The sequence below is a fragment of the Mesocricetus auratus genome, unplaced genomic scaffold, assembly GCF_017639785.1.
Source record: "Mesocricetus auratus isolate SY011 unplaced genomic scaffold, BCM_Maur_2.0 Super-Scaffold_100001, whole genome shotgun sequence".
Lineage (NCBI taxonomy): Eukaryota > Metazoa > Chordata > Mammalia > Rodentia > Cricetidae > Mesocricetus > Mesocricetus auratus.
Genome location: NW_024429187.1, coordinates 9,186,047 through 9,202,920, shown reverse-complemented (window position 1 = coordinate 9,202,920; position 16,874 = coordinate 9,186,047). Strand labels below are relative to the sequence as shown.

Below are 16,874 nucleotides of genomic sequence, written 5' to 3'. Positions count from 1 at the left end.
ACTTCCATGAACTCCAAAGAGTCCTGGGACACCAAGCACTCACTGTGGACACGGCAGGGCAGCTTGCCACAACACTGGAGACCTTCCAGAGACTCACTCTCTGCTTTGACACCTGGGTACCAAGACAAGGAGCCCTAATGACTTCTGAATCTATAGGAGGGCATCCTCTACACCAGCAGGGTACATCCCAGGGGACCCAGCTCAGTCATTTCTGCCTGTCTACACTGACTGGCAAAACCAGATGGAGGTGGACGGTTACAATTTTGACCTTTTTCCTGGTCACCTGTAGACCAGGTTAGCTACCAAATCAATATGTACTACAGCATGACCTTAAAATTAAACTCTTCACCGGGCGGTGGTGGCGCACGCTTTTAATCCCAGCACTCGGGAAGCAGAGGCAGGCGGATCTCTGTGAGTTCGAGGCCGGGCTGGACCGATAGCCTCCAAAACAATACAGAGAAAGCCTGTCTCGTAAAAAACCAAAAATAAATAAAATAAATAAACTCTTCATGACCCTCTGGCCGGCACCACACTAGAGCTGGGTAACTAGCAATGCCTACCATGGGCATGCCCTTTTATCTTTTACATTTGTCTTTTTGAGACAGGGTCTCTCTATATAGTCCTGGATGCCCATGCAGACCATGCTGGCCTGATATGCTTGTCTCTGCTTAGTGTTTTGTTTGTTTGTTTTGCCTGTCTGTACACCACTTGGAGCCCAAGGACACTAGAGGAGAGTACTGGATTCCCCTGGAATGGGAGTTACAGGAGGTGGAGTCACCATGTGGGTGCTGAGAATTGAACCCAGGTCCTCTAAAAAGTACAAACCAATGTCCTTAACTGCTAAGCCATCTTTTCAGTCCTGTTTTAAATTTTGTTTTTGGTGAGGTGGCAGTGGTGCATGCCATTAATCCCAGCACTTGGGAGGCAGAAGCAAGTGGATATCTGAGTTAGAGGCCAGCTTAGTCTACAGAGCAAGTTCCAGGACAGCCAGGACTACACAGAGAAACCCTGACTTGGGAGGGAGGGAGGGAGGGAGGGAGGGAGGGAGGGAGGGAGGGAGGGAGGGAGGGAGGGAGGATTTTGTTTTTGTTTTCTGATACAAGGTCTCACTCTGCAGCCAAGCCAGTCTGGCCTGTAACTCGGAGCCCATCCTGTCTCAGTCTCCCTGGCTTTTGCCTCTGTAGATAGAGATTTCTTTACCACTCATTTTGTGTGTATAGCATGTTTTTTTGTTGTTATTGTTGTTGATTTTTTTTTTTTTTGTTTTTTAGGCTGAGTTTCATGCCTACAATTCCCAAATATTCTATGGCTTTTTAAGAGACTCCTTAGGGACTCCTTGAATTTTCAGGTCTCTGAATGGTAGACAATAAAATGAAGTTATTGATTAAAAACTGCATTTATTTATTTGGGGGAGACACAACTTGCAAGGGTTGTTTCTGTCTTTCCACCATGTAGATCCCAGTCCGAGCAGCTCAGATCACCAAGCTTGGCATCTGTACCTGCTGAGCCATCTCCATACCCACCCCCAATTGACACACTCTTGCCACACTGCCCAGGCTGGTGATGATTACACTTTTCATCTCTATCCAACAAAAGACTGAAATGTCCATCAACCGATTTTACTTTGTGAGATCTTGCTAGGTAGCACAAGCTCTTGTGTCTCAGAATCACAGGGTGCACTACCATACCCGCCAAGTCACAACTTTCAAGGTGTGTGTGTTTCAGTTTGTGGGTGGTGAGGGCTGGCTTGGGTGTTTTTTGTTTTGCTTTTGAGACAGTCTTGTCTGCCCAGGTCTTGAACTCATGCCCCTTCTCCAAGTGCTAGGGTTACAGTTACACCATCACACCTGGCTCCTCACATTTTTATTATGAAAAAGCTCAAAATGGGTTATGGAAGCCCTGGCCACCAAACCTGATGATCTGAGTTCAATCCCAGGACCCACATAGTGGAAGGAGAACCAACTCTAGCAAGCAAGCAAGCTGTGCCTGTGACCTTCCTCCACATTCCTGCCCACACACACAAGCAAGCTAGCACATATGCATGCATATGCAAACACATGGGTAAATGCACACACAGACTTGCACACTCACAAAATAAAACGTAACACTTTTTTAAGAAAAAGGGAGCAGAATGATGGTAGCGCATGCCTTAATCCCAGCACTCAAGGCAGAGGTAGGCAGCTCTCTGTGATTTCAAGGCCAGCCTGGTCTAAAGTAAGTTCAAGGGATGCTCCCCACCCAAAAAAACAAAAAAGATCTGGAGGCATCGCTCAGATGGTTTACCTAGCAAGCACAGAACTCCTGGGTTCAATCTCTAACACCACACACACCAGGCATGGTGGTATGCCTACAATCCCAGTCCCAGTCCTTGCTAGGTGAAGGCAGAAGGATATGAAATACAAGTTCACCCTCAGCTACAAATTAAAAAGAAACACTCAATTTGGAATTTTTCACACCTGTAATCCCAGCACTAAGAGATGGAAGACAGAATCACCAGTTCATGGCCAACCTGCGTTACTGATGAGGTTGAGCTCCTGCATATGTTTTTCTTATTGGTGAATAAATAAAGCATTGTCCGGCCAATGAGGCAGGAAGACAGGTGGAACTAGGAGACAAGGAGAATTCTGGGAAAGATATAGGCAGAGAGGGCCTGTCAGAACAGTTGACATGTGAGCCACCAAAAGATTTAGAGGTCCAGACCCTTCTCCATTAAGACAAGACCACGTGGAAATACTTAGAATAGAAATGGGTTAATAATTAAGACAAAGCTAGTCAACAAGATGCCCTAGTCATCAGCTAACAGTCTCATAACTAATATAGCACCTCTGTGTTCATTTGGGGCTAAATCTCAATTTGGGAGATTTGGGGGGAAATTTCAATCAACAGGTTACAATCTGAGACTGTCTTTTTTTTTTTTTTTGGTTTTTGGTGTTTCTCTGTGGCTTTGGAGGCTGTCCTGGAACTCGCTTGGTAGTCCAGGCTGGTCTCGAACTCACAGAGATCCGCCTGCCTCTGCCTCCCGAGTGCTGGGGAGACTGTCTTAAACACCAACAAAATTAACAATCTGAGGGATGCAGCTCAGTGAGGAGGCCCTTGGTCAGCATGCTCAAGACCTACCATGAGGTTGAGAACAGACTCCTGCAAGCTGTTCTGACCTCCACACCTATGCCCTGGCATGGGTGTCTTTACACATGCACATGCAGTAATTTAGAATGTAACAAACAATTTTCAAGACCTGCCTCCCCAATCAATTCTAATCTAATACCGTTTCAGTTTTTATGTGTTGGGGTTCCAGGTAAAATTTCATTTGAGGAAAACAATCTTAACCACTACTAGAAATTAATAATTTTTTTAAAATTTGATTGATAGATTACTGTACATACTTATGGGATAAAGTGATGTTTCAAACTATACAATGGATGGATGATGAGCAAAACAGGCTAATGAACATACCATAACTTTAAACATTTATCATCCTTTTCATTATACCAAAACTCTCTCCTAGCTACTCTGTTATTTACAATAATTGCACTGCTGGGCAGCAAAGAAAACCAGAATTTATTCTAACTACAGTACTGTACCCTGTAAATTGTTTTTAAATTTTACTTTCTCAACAACAGATATCAAAATGTCCACTATTGTGATAACAACACTTCTGCAGTAGGCTAGAAGCCACTGAGCTCTTAGCATGACAGCAAAGGGTTAGGGTACCACGAACTTAGAGAATGAATACTCCAAACCTTTCACAAAATGAAGGTTCTGACTGGAGGGCTTCCAGTAAGAACTCCCCCTTAATCTCTAACAGATCAGGCTTTTTTCCCCTTATTAATGAAGATTACAATCTTTAGGATGCCTTCAATTCACCTAATTATTACAAACTCCTAGTGGATGTAGGGAGCTAGGGACAGAACCTGGGAACTCATGCACGCAAGGTACATTCATAGCCTTTAAACAAGTATTCCAAAATTCCCATTTCTCAGGACCCACCATGAGCCACCTGGTGTGACATATAACCCTCAGGCGGTAGAGGAGGAGGCTCACCAGCAGCTCTGATCTAGCACGAAATGGTTGACCTCAAAATTCCAGGTGCATGGCTCACACCTGGAAACCCTGCGTTTCAGAGGGAGACAGGAAGACTATGTAGAGTCCAAGGGTTGTCTCCAAGTTAGTTTCTGTTTTCTACTGGCTACAACCTCAAGTTATCTGAGAAAATCTCAGTTGGGGACAAGTAACCTGAACAACAGTCTATTCCAGGCTGGTCTGGTCACACAACAAGAGACCCTGTGTCTCAAAATAGGAGGGGAAATAAACAGAATGAAAAACAAACATCCAATGGTCATACATATGGATGGAATGTGCTTAAAATGGAGGGGAAAATTATAAGTTTAAGTGAATTTAATAGGATCATAGTGGACAATATACATTTTTTTGTTGTATGTGTTGGGTTCTTTTTGACTCATGGCCTTACTATGTAGCCTAGGCTAGCTTTGAGATTACAAAAGGATGAGCCACGTCTAGAAACCCTTCAACTTTGTGAGAAATAAGGAGCAACCTATTTAGCAAACTGTAGATAACCTTAAGACCATACATAGCCGGGCGTTGGTGGCGAACGACTTTAATCCCAGCACTCGGGAGGCAGAGGCAGGCAGATCTCTATGAGTTCGAGGCCAGGCTGGACCGACAGCCTCCAAAACAGAGAAACCCTGTCTCCTAAAACCAAAAAAAAAAAAAAAAAGACCATACAAAAGAGCTGGGCATTGGTGGCGAACGACTTTAATCCCAACACTAGGCCAACACTAGGGAGGCAGAGGCAGGCGGATATCTTAAGAATTCCAGACCAGCCTGGTCTACAGAGTGAGTTCCAGAACAGGCTCCAAACCTACACAGAGAAACCCTGTGTCTTGAAAAACCAAAAATAAAATAAAATGAAATAAATCACACACACACACACACACAAAAGACCATACAAAAGATCTGGAATTAAACTGTTAACAAGGAAAACACCATGCTGGTAACAGGTGGTTCTCTTTCCACCTACAACACTGCCACCTACTAGAGGGATTGCTCTAGCTAGACACGGTGGTGCGGTCTTTTAATATCAGCACTTGGGAGACAGGAGCAGGCAGATGCCTGTGAGTTCCAAGCCAGCCAGAGATACGCAATGAGACCCTGTTTGAAAAATTATTAAAAACTCAGAATGGGGGTTGGAGGGACGGCTTAAGGTAGGTAAAATATATGGCTCTGTCACACTGAGCTGATCATAAAAAAATTAGAGGCACACTAAAAATCATTAACCAAAACCAAGACAGTATTACTATTATCACTCTAATTACAACCCATTATCACAGTAAACCAAACAGCCAAAATGGGCTTTTCTAATCAAAATTAAAAAAAAAAAAAAGATACTGTCTATCCCCACAATGACTTCTCTAGAGAAAGACAAAGGATTTTTCTCCCCAAGACCCAGCAGCCTTCACTAAATTGGTCAAAAGGGACTTTATGCAACAATGATGAAACGCAGGCTGAGGAAAACAAGCGAGCTGCTTTATTTACCCTGTGGCCACTCTCTCTCGCTCCACCCTTCACACGAGTGTTCAAGCACACAGCCCTTCCTTCAGCATCACTCCAACCAGCTCTCTTCCGGATGCAGACAGAAGCCATAGCAATCCTGTTCAGACTAGCAGTGGAAGCACCTAACTTTAGTACGATTATACAACACTGCGTGACCTTTTACATTGTTGGCTGGTTCACACTCAACTCTAAGGGATCTGATGTCCCTAGCCTCTCAGGCACCTGCAGCACACAGACCCAACACAGACACAAACACACCACAACAAAAACAAAGTATTTTTATAAATTCCAGAAAATAAATGTAATCCAAAATTGGCATTTAAAAAAAATTCTGAGGTAGATCTGTGAGTTTGAGGCCAACCTAGTCTACAAAGCTAGTTCCAGGGCTAGACAAACCCTATCTGAAAAAAACAGGAGGAAAAGCAACAGCCACCTGCCAGGCCAGTGAGCCAGCTCAGGGGTAAAGGCCCTTGCTGTCAAAGCCTAGGTACCTGATTATTTCTGTACCTGAGTTAAATCCCCCAAACCCACATCAAAGTTAAAGGAGAGAACTGACTCCTACAAAGTTGTCATCTGTTTTAGAAACAGAAACAGAAGGTCTTGGAGAAGCTGCAGATACTAGCTACTCTTTCATAGGATCTGGGTTGAATTCCCAAAACCACACGGTGGCTCAGAATCATCTACAACTCCAATCCCAGGGTTCCCAATGGCACCGAGCCCACACATGGTACAGAAATAATCTCAGACAATACACCCATACACAAACTAAATAAAACACTTATCAGAGGTTTATCTGGCTCAAAGGGCTCGGTGGCTTCCCCCACCTCCTTCCCAGACCAATCTAGGTAAAACCATCCTGTCCATACTGTCATACAAACGGCCCTATGGAAGGGTTGAAGCAACAAGTGAACTCATGAGCTAAGCTCCTGCCAAATGCATAAGTGGTCCATGCTGAAATGGCATTTATGATCCACCGCACTACTATCAAATTCTCCACTGTAACTTCAACCATAACAAATGTGACAGGCAAAGTACAAAACCTAACATTTTCCACTTTTGATTAATCAAGTTTGCTGAGCTAGGTGTGGCAGGGCTTGCTGTCACAGAAATGCCTCACCCTTTTAAAAGGACTTTTAAGCTATTATTATGTGTTTCCATCCATTACAACTCCCTTCCATGAAATCAACTAAGAATCCACAGACTGAAGCACTCCAAAGGGAAAAGAAACCAAGAATTCTGGATGCTAGGTGGCATGACAGCTCACCTGTAATCCCAACATTCAGGAGACTAAGGCTGAAGCAGGAAGACTCTCATGAGTTTGAGACAAATCTAGATTACACAGTGTGCCACCAGGCCAGTCTAAACCAGAGTCAGGCTCTGTCAAAAAACAAACTGGACCTTTTCCAAACTTGAAACAGCTCTGAAACATAAAATTCAAAGCCAACAGGAGGTATTTCAAAACCATCAAGGCTACAATCCAATTTCACAGGTGATAAAACTACTACCCTGAAATGATCACAACAGCTTTTTCAGATGCCAATGTTTAAAAGCATTCATTGCTGGGGGTGTGGTGGTGCACACCTTTAATTCCAGTACTCAGAAGGCGGATCTCTGTGAGTTCGAGACCAGCCTGGTTCCAGGATAGGCTCCAAAGTCACAGAAAAACACTGTCTCGAAAAAACATTTTTTAAAAAAGCATTCACTGGCCGGGCGTTGGTGGCGCACGCCTTTAATCCCAGCACTTGGGAGGCAGAGGCAGGCAGATCTCTGTGAGTTTGAGGCCAGCCTGGTCTACAAGAGCTAGTTCCAGAACAGCCTCCAAAGTCACAGAGAAACCCTGTCTCGAAAAACCAAAAAAAAAAAAAAAAAAAAAAAAAAAAGAAAGAAAGAAAGAAAGTAAAAATAGGTGGCTCAGGAGGTAAATGCATTTGCTGCAAAGCCAGGTGACCTGAGTTTGATTCCCACCGATCATCCAAGATGGAAGAGAACTAGCAAGTCCTCCTTCAGCTCCATGGTATGCAAGCATACATACACACACACCAATGCATAGATATCTTTTAAAAATTAAAGGAAAAGGGAAGCATGTTTGATTACTGTTTTAACCTTACCTGAACTTTTGTTATCAAGGTTATTCTTCAGAGTTATATCAAAACTGGACATTCAATACCAAATGAAACCAAATTACTGAACTGGTGCTTAACAAGAAATTCACTGTCTCCTGGAAGGAAGTAGTGGGGAAGGGGGCAGAGACCCTTATAAGACCCACTGCACTTGTTTAGGCCAGAGCTGTGAGCCCTCCAGCCACACCTCCCCGGCTCCCACAAACCATGGAGTGGACAGCTCCCTACGACATGTCAAAGATCTAGCTGCAGGAGACACCCAGTCCAGGTTTTTCTCCCAGCCAAATGCTGTCCAGTGGAAAGAGGCAGGAGAGAGAGGATCTCTCAGCTTGAGGCCGGCCTGATCTACATAAAGAGCTCCAAAACAGCCAGGACTACCTACACAGAGACCCAGCATGCTGCCATGTTATTCCCAGCCATGCTGGGTTGTACCACCCCCAGAACTATAAAGCAAAATAAACCCTTCTTTAAAAATTCACAGAAGTGAATTAATTATTATTCCAACTCTTGTGAGGGAGAAACAGGAGTTCCGAACCTTGTTTCACATCCACCTGCTAAATGTAAGTTAAAGTAAGCCCTCTCATGCATCATAAATGGGCAAACACGAATGTGCACATGTATGCACTAAGCAAACACAAGAGCCTGCAGTCAACAAAACACACACTGCCATGAGTATCAGCACACGCTTCATTGTGTAGTTTGAATCAACTAGTGTTTCCCAAGGCCAGACAAGTTTTTACTGGGGAGCAGCTTCCTGAAGCAGAGAGCAACTCCCAAAATAGGCTGTCCCACATGAACTTTTAATTTTTTTAACGTTACTATCTCCAACAACATCCCCCCAGTTCAGCAAGATTTTTCTAAGTTTTTCTAAGCAGCAGTCTGTTTTACACCCATTCAAGATCCATTTCGTGAGATCTATCTAAGGTGGCTTGCGCATCTGGGAGACTGAGGATTTCTGTGGATTCCAGACTAGCCTGGGCTACAGAGTAAAACCCTGTTGCAAAACATGCTGGAGGAGAGAGAACAATATTTACTTGCCTAGGTTTCAAAGTGTCAAAAAGAATTTTTGAGATTTTTTTCAGATTATGGTATCATTAGCTATAACACGTTCATCTAGCAAACAGAATTCCTGAAGACTTCAGAATGCTTAAACTTAAAATCAAAGCAAAATCCAGGCATGCTGGTGGGTGTGAACCCAGTATTTAGAGGTTAAGGTAGGTAGGAAAGATTGGCTTCTCAAATGTTACTAACCAGACAAGGACCCCCAAAAAGTACAACCCAAGGAGAGAAATCACTATTGGCTTATAACCTCCTCATTAAAACACTAGCAGACAGCCAAAGGTAACATAAGGAGCATGGTATTTCCTTAAAAACATATCACTTCGATTATGAAATTCTACAAAGCAATCAGAAAATTAAAGCAACGATTGAAGCATACTACATGTCTTTAATGTTCTGTCTAGAAAATGATAGTACATTGTTACTGCTAACAAGCTCTAGAAAAGAGCAAATTCCTCCAGACACCTCCCCCATCCGTGACTTAAAAAAAAAAATCACCAAGGGGGACGTGACTCCCACATCAAACTATCACTGTATAATGCCGTCTTAAAAGCCACATCCTAATTGTTCTAAACCTTCGTGGCTGCCTCTTGTGACTCGAATTTTTCCGATTCGGCAAAGACACCGTAAAGGACATCGACTCAAGCTGTTCCTTTCCACAATGGTCTTTCTGTGTCTCAAACTTTCGCCAAGATTTGAGGACCAACATTCAAATCCCCTTAGATATGATACAACTGACACACAGAAGGGATTAGGGGAGCAGGGATTGCATATAACAAACCAAGCGTCTTTTTAAAAGTAAAGAAAAGGCCGGGGTTGGGGGTCTCCTCCCTGCACAAGTTAGTTCTGTGAGATCCAGGAGACCAGCCATATTGGAAAACACTTGTCAGTCACAGTTCTGACGAGTGCTCCCGAACACCGATGCACGAAGCTAACCTTGTACATCAAGGGCCTCTGGAGCTCGGCTGGAGCGTCTGGGCCACTTTGGGGGGGGCTGTCTCCGGGATGGAGTCGTCCTTCGGTCCACAGGGGAGAGCCGCGGCGAGGGAAGGAGGGTGGGGAAAGGAGAGTTGAGGGGGGATGGTGAGGAGTTGGAAGCCGCTCGGTGGCGAGAGAGGGGCGCGGCGGCCGCCAGGGATTTCCGAGTTGAGATCGGAGGGGAGGGGCCGAGAATTCAGGGGGCGGGAGATCGCGGACGGAAAGTATTGCGGGTCTGGGGTCCCAGAATCGGGGGGCAGGGGAGAAGGCGGCCAAGGCGTCCCCGGGGCGAGCGGGCGGGGTCGGGAAGGAGGGGCCAGGGACGGGAAGGGCTGCGGCGAGAAAATCCCCCCCTGGACCCCCGGGCAGAGCCGGGATGGAGCGCGGGGAGCGCGGCGAGCAAGGGCCCCCGTGGCTGGGCCCCGGCTCCAGGAGGTGGGAGGGGATCGGACGAGGGAGCCGCCTCTACGGGGTCCAAGGGGTGTCCCCCGGGCGCCCTCGGCGGGGAGGAGGAGTGCCCTGGACGGGATCGGCGCAGAGTCCCCTCGGGAGACAGAGAGCAGTCAGGAAGGAGTCCCCCGAGTGCCCTCCAAGGGTCCGGGCGGAGTCCCTTGGGCGGCGGCGCACTGACCTGTCCTCCGAGTCCATGCGGCTCAGCGGCTCCCCGTCGGACGACATCTCCAGGCTGCCCCGCCGGCCCCCGGAGGTCGCGCTGCTCCCGCCTCCCCCGGTGCCGTAGCCCTCGTCGCCGCCGCTCGACACCACGCTACTGCTGCTACTGCCGCCGCCGCCGCCACCGCCGCCGCCGCCACTGCCCGGGCCGCCCGGGCCGCCCCGCGGTCCCTTGGGCTCCTCCTTCCCGTCCCCATCGCCGCTGCTGCTGCTCGCCGCGCCCGGGCTCAGCGAGCGCGTCTCGTCGCCGCTGCAGCCGCCGCTGCTGCTGCCCACCAGGCTCTCGGCGCTGCTCTCCTCCTCGGCGCCGCCGCTGCTGCTGCTGCCCTCGTCCTCGTCGTCGTCCTCCTCCTCCTCGTCGTCCTCGTCCCCGCCCGCCTGGCTGGCGCTCTCGGGGCTCGGCTCCGACATGGTCTCCGCCTCGCCGCCCCCCCGCGCCGCCGCCACCGCCGCCGCCTCCGCCGCCGCCCGCCCCGCCGTTCAGCAGCAGCGCGGCCACCGCCTCCGCCTCCGCCTCGTCGTCGTCATCCTCCTCCTCCTCCTCCGGCGGCTCGGCCCGGCCGCGCGCCGCGGGCCCGGGGCTGCCGGGGGGCAGCGGGCTGAGGCGGGAGAGCTCCTCCAGGTCGGCCATGTCGGTGAGCGCCGCGGCCATGGCGGCGCCTGCTGCTGCTGCTGCTGCTGCTCCTGCTGCTGCTGCTCCTCCGCCTCCTCTCGCGCGCGCGGCGCGCCGCCTCGCACGCCCCCCCCCTGCCCGCCCGCTCACTCGCTCGCTCGCCCGCCCGCCCGCTCGCACGCCCCGAACTCCTCTCGGCCGCCGCCGCCGCCGCAGAGCGGGAGGAGGGCCCGCGGGGCTGCGTCAGGCGGCACACGCGCTACGGAGCCCTCGCGGGGACACGCGCCGCGGCGCTCACGCGGAGGCGGCAGCGCGCCTGCGCGGCGGCCGGCGGCCACGCCCCCTGCCTGCCCGCCGGTCCGGCCTCCCGGAGTTGCTCGCGGCCTTCCCACGCCTTCCCGTGCCCCGACGCCCCAAGTCGCGGGGCGGGGGTGGCGGGGGTGGGGGGTTTTTCCGCGGCCCTGCGCTTCTCCAGGGGAGAGAACCATCCGCTCAGGGGCTCTGGGGACTGTGGGAGCCACAAGTGGGGCAAGCGTCCGGCCTCCCGAGCGCTGGCCGCACTCGGAGTCAGCCCACGAAAACGTGCGGAAAGGAGAATAAGCCGGCTTTCCTTTCTTTTCCTTCGTTTTCGAGGGATCGAGCCCGCGTCCACAACAGGGGGCCACGGGCCTCCCTCCCAGCCGGGCCTGCTTACCTGTCCCAGTGTCCCAAAGGTCCCAGGGAGGGTAGCTCGGACCAAGTGGGCAGGCGGGGTTTTTTTTTTTTCCTTTTTTGGCTCAAGACCCTCGGAGTTTTCTTAAGTTCAGGAGCCGCTGGTAAAGTTTTGGACTGAGGCTGTGACTTCTTGGGGGGCAGCTGTTAAGAGCCCTGGCCGCCCCTCCGGGAGACCCGGCACTGGGTTCCCAGCACCCGCCCGGCGGCTCACAACCGCCTGCAACTCCACTCCAGAAGGTCTGCCGCCCTTGCCTGGCCACGGCTGTCACCAGTCACGTGGGTGGGGCACGGGCGTGGCTGCGGGTCCTAAACAGCTCGAGGGTGGGAGAGGCAGGAAGGTCTCTTGAGGTCGTCGCGTGGCGGCCAGCCTGGTCTACAGAGTCAGTTCTGGCCTGGCCCGTGCTGTACAATGAAACCGTGTCTCCACAAGACAGAAGAAAGAAAGATTGTCCTGACTCAAACTAGTCGAAAAGCTCTTCTCCATCTTCCCCACGCTGGGGCAAGAGTGCCTTTCCTTAGTGCCACAGGGCTTTAAGGGATGCGCTGCACCTGTCTAGAATTTTCCGTAAGGAAAAGTGAGGCCTTTGTTTTGTAAAAATACAGATCAGGAGTTTATGAGGAAGGCTGGGTGAAGATCACACCCTGGCTGGAGGGCACATTTCCTGAGACACAGTCTCAAAGACCATGAGCACTTCGGTCTCACACACACACACACACACACATAGAGAGAGAGAGAGATCTCCCAGGTAGAGCACTTTCTCTTTTCTAGAATTCACTGCGCTAATTAAAAACAAACAAACCAGAAGTGGCATGCAACCTAACAAGATGTTCGCAGCAGTCAACAGTGAGGCAGGAGGATTACTGCAATTTTGAGACCAACTCGTGTGAGCCACAAGGTAACCGCCTTTATCACCACAAATACCTCAGAAGTGTGGCCACAGCCCTAACCTTTGGATACTATTAAATGTAGTGTATTAATGCCAAAAGTGTTCCCCCAGTGGAAGGAAACTTCCTCAAAAAAAAAGTTGCCTCAGCCGGGCTGTGGTGGCGCACGCCTTCAATCCCAGCACTCAGGAGGCAGAGGCAGGCAGATCTCTGTGAGTTTGAGGCCAGCCTGGTCTACTGAGCAAGCTCCGGGACAGTCAGTGCTACAAAGAGAAACCCTCTCTCGAAAAACAAAAAAATGTTGCCTCAAGAGAAAGCAAAAAATAAAATAATAGGAGACAACTATAGTGTATAAATGTTTCTACAGTGCAAGGTGCTAACCTTAAGCACTAGCCTTCAAAGTCGTTCTTCTGGATAAATCAGGAATGTGTTATCATCTTGGATTGTACACCAGGAACTTCCAGAACTGGACTGAAATGCCTTAGTCTGTGTATGCGTCCGTTGCTCTGTAGCACACTGGAGATCAGGATTCACTGTGGCTGACAAAGGAATATCAAATCTATCTCTCCTACCTTCTAAGAACTTTAATGCGGATATTTTAATCCTCCTCAATAAAACCAGCACTAGGAATTTGATGGCCTGCGGCAGAGATCCTTTTGTCCTTGGGAGTAGTGACCGCCTTTCTCAATTTCTTTTTTTTTTTTCCGAGACAGGGTTTCTCTGTATTGTTTTGGAGGCTGTCCTGGAACTCACTCTGTAGACCAGGCTGGCCTCGAACTCACAGAGATCCGCCTGCCTCTGCCTCCCGAGTGCTGGGATTAAAGGCATGCGCCACCAACGCCCGGCCTGCCTTTCTCAATTTCTAGTCAATTGAATAAGATCATGATGTCGGACCCCAGCCAACGGGGAAAGACTCAGTCCCCACCTGAGTTAGAATAAAAACCAGATGCATTTCTTGTCTATGTGTATTCAACCTCATGAGCACACCATCTTGATCAAAAATGGACTACCTGATCCAGTCCCTTTGGTTGCAAAGATGGTCTCTTTCCTTATGGTCCCAAATTTCTTTTTTAGTAACTTAGTTAACTTTATTTTATTTGCATTGGTATGAAGGTGTTAGATCCCCTGGAAACTGGAGTTATAGACAGTTGTGAGCTACCATGTAGGGCTGGGAATTGAACCAAGGTGCTCTGTAAGAACAGCCAGTGCTCTTAGATGCTGAGCCATCTCTCTGACCCCCATGACCCCAAGTTTCTAACATGTAAAATTACCAATTGCCCGATAGCGCACCACTTCGTAAGATGTGTTGGATTAGGCGCTGTATTCAAACACACCAACCACAGAACAAATGGAGTGCAGTTAGTGTCACTCGCTTGGGTCGCACTGGTTCTCCTGCCCCTCCCACCTAACTTAAGACACTGGGGTCCTTGGGGTGAAGGGTCTGGAAAGTACCCTAACACCCATCCCATTGCCTTCCCACACTTGACTGCTGTTCTAGGCGCCAAATATGTCTACCGGGATCTGAAAGACAGACCAAACAGGCAAAGCCAGGGTGAACTCTGAAGAAACGGAGACCACTGTCATGAGCAGGGCTGTTAGGGGGAACCTGGGGTGGACCGCTGCACCCAGTGTCCCAGGCTTCCTGTGAGACAGTGCTTTACGCCTTTGCTCTGAGTTCTGCTCCCTTTAGAGACCCAGAGAGGTTTTCATGGGCCTAGACTTGCGACAGGTTTGAGTCACAGCTACCCCAAGCTACGTTTATGACTCTCCAGCGAGTGACTAAGTCTTACTTACACAACTCCTCTTGTTCCTATCTAGGAAGCAGCCTCCGCCCCGTATCAGTCAGTTTGTCTCCTCTTGCCTCAGCAGGTCACCAGACAGGCCCGGGCGTGCTTGACACAGAGCGACAGACCCGCTTCAGCTATACACTGGGATTCCTGCCACACTGCAAATTAGACGCTTCTAAAATTTTGCTAAAATTGGCAGCCAGGCTACATTTTTGCACCTCAGTTTTATGTCCCCTTATTTAGTTTCTGTGTGTGGATACTACCCCAGTGAACAAGGTCAACAGTACCAGGATGACCTCATCCCCTGAGTGACTTGTCATTGGAAGGAAATATGCATGAAGAGGGACTGCACCTTACATACAAAGCTAGAAGCGACGACAGGAATCCCATGCCATCTTTCACACGATTACAGGTTTGCAGTTGAAGTCCATCAGTGTAACCTGATTACCACTGAGACCACATCCACCAGAAACCCATTAGGAGGCCATAGTAAGCCGGGCTGTGGTGGTGCATGCCTGGTCTACAAATCCATTGAGTTCCAGGACAGCCAGGACTGTCACACGGAGAAACCCTGTCTCAAAAAACAGTCTTATGGAAAGGTTATGTGTATGGTAGACATTTTGTATTGAGGGCAGTCTTGAACCTCTCCCTCTGTCTCCTCTATCTGCCTGCCTGTCTCTGTCTCACTATCTCACTATTTAGCACTGGCAAGCAGCCTGGAGATCGACATGCAGAGCAAGCTGACCTCCATTAAGGATGTATGCTGCATGCCCAGGTCTCTGCAAGCTGACCTCCATTAAGGATGTATGCTGCATGCCCAGGTCTCTGCAAGCTGACCTCCATTAAGGATGTATGCTGCATGCCCAGGTCGCTTAATTTCTGTTGTCTATGTTTTATTTTATGTGTCCTGCTATTTTGCCTGCATGTACATCTATGCATCAACATTTGTATACAGTATCCACAGTATCCAAGGAGGGTATCAGATCCCCTAGAGCTAGAGTTACAGGCAGTCGTCAGCATCCATGTGAGCGCCGGGAATCAAACCTGGGTTGCCTAGAAGTGCAGTCAACGCTCTTAAGCGCGGAGCCATTGCTCCATCCCTGCTTGTGGGGTTTTTGTTTATTCAGTTTTTTGGGGTTTTTTTTTTTGAAAGAGAGGCTTATGTGACCCAAAATGATCTTGAATTTGATATGTAGCTGAGAGAGAATGAATGACCTTCAATTCTTTTTTAAAGGTTTATTTAATTAATTTGAGTACCGGTGCCGGTAAGTCCCTAAGAGGGTATCGCATCGCCGGGCGGTGGTGGCCCACGCCTTTAATCACAGCACTCGGGAGGCAGAGGCAGGAGGATCTCTGTGAGTTTGAGGCCGGGCTGGACCAACAGCCTCCAGAGAAACTCTGTCTCGTGAGAAAAAAAAAAAAAAAGAGGGCATCGAATCCTCCAGGAGCTGGAGCTACAAGCGGTTGTAAGCCATCCAGTGTGGATGTTGGGAATTGAACTCAGGTCTTCTGAAAATGCAGTGTAGCATACCTTAACCACTGAGGCATCCCTATAGTCCTGACCTTAACCTTTGGTCCCCTCCCCCAGAAAGTGCTGATATTACAAGTTTGTCTCACTTCCTAGTCTAATTAGGTTTGCCTTGGCTTTTGTTTTGTTTGGGGTTTGTTTTGTTTTGTTTTCTGGTCTTGTTTGTTTGTTTTGAGACAGTGTTTCTCTGTGTAACCCTGACTGTCTTGAACCTTGCTCTGTGTACCAGGCTTGGCCTGGAACTCAGATGCACCTGCCTCTGCCTCCCCAGTATTGGGATTAATGATGTGGGACACCACTGCCCAACTAGCCCTGGTTGTTTGGTTTTTTATTTTTAGAATTCCTACAGCTCAAGTTTGCCTCAAGCTCCCTATGTAGCTAAAATGACCTTGAACTTCTGATCCTTGTAACTCAACTTTCCTCCCCATTCCGCCCTTTCCCCTAAAAGAACTTTACCCAAATTACCAAGTCATTACCAAACTTGTTCCTACTCCTCCTTGTTTTAGATAAGGCTTCTGTAGCCTGGGCTGGCCCGGAACACCCAGTGTAGCCAAAGGCAACCCTGGCTTCCTTTTCTTTCTCCTACACACAGCCTGGTTTTGGGCTATGGAAAGCACCACATAGACTTTTCAGGTTCTGGGGAATCTGCTTTCAACTGCCAAGTGTTCCTTGTCCCTATTTAACTTGTCAGTGGGACACAGGGCCTCCTTAAACTGTCCGATCTAGCTTTGCATCTGCTGTAGTCCATGTTAGCCTTGACTTTTCAAGCCTCCTGCCTCTGAGGAGCTGGTATAGCAAAAAGGCCTGTTCCCCCAGGCCCCTGCTCTCCCCACCGAGCTGGTAACAGTGGTAGATTACAACAACTAGAAAATTGTTTAAAAAACTCCAAATATCTGTTTTATTAACAATAATGTTTTGGCTTTTTGAGACAGGGTTTCTCTGTGGCT

General features: G+C 48.8%; 1 protein-coding gene across 1 annotated transcript in view; it reads right to left on the bottom strand.

Moving 5' to 3' along the window:
- The window catches only part of Aebp2 (AE binding protein 2), a 42,420-nt gene extending 31,286 nt beyond the window's left edge, over window positions 1–11,134 (bottom strand). The window contains 2 exon segments of the mRNA XM_005072909.4: window positions 10,360–10,838; window positions 10,840–11,134. Coding sequence (XP_005072966.2) covers window positions 10,360–10,838; window positions 10,840–11,052 — 692 coding nt within the window. The 5' untranslated portion in view covers window positions 11,053–11,134.
- Between the last annotated feature and the right edge of the window lie 5,740 nt (window positions 11,135–16,874).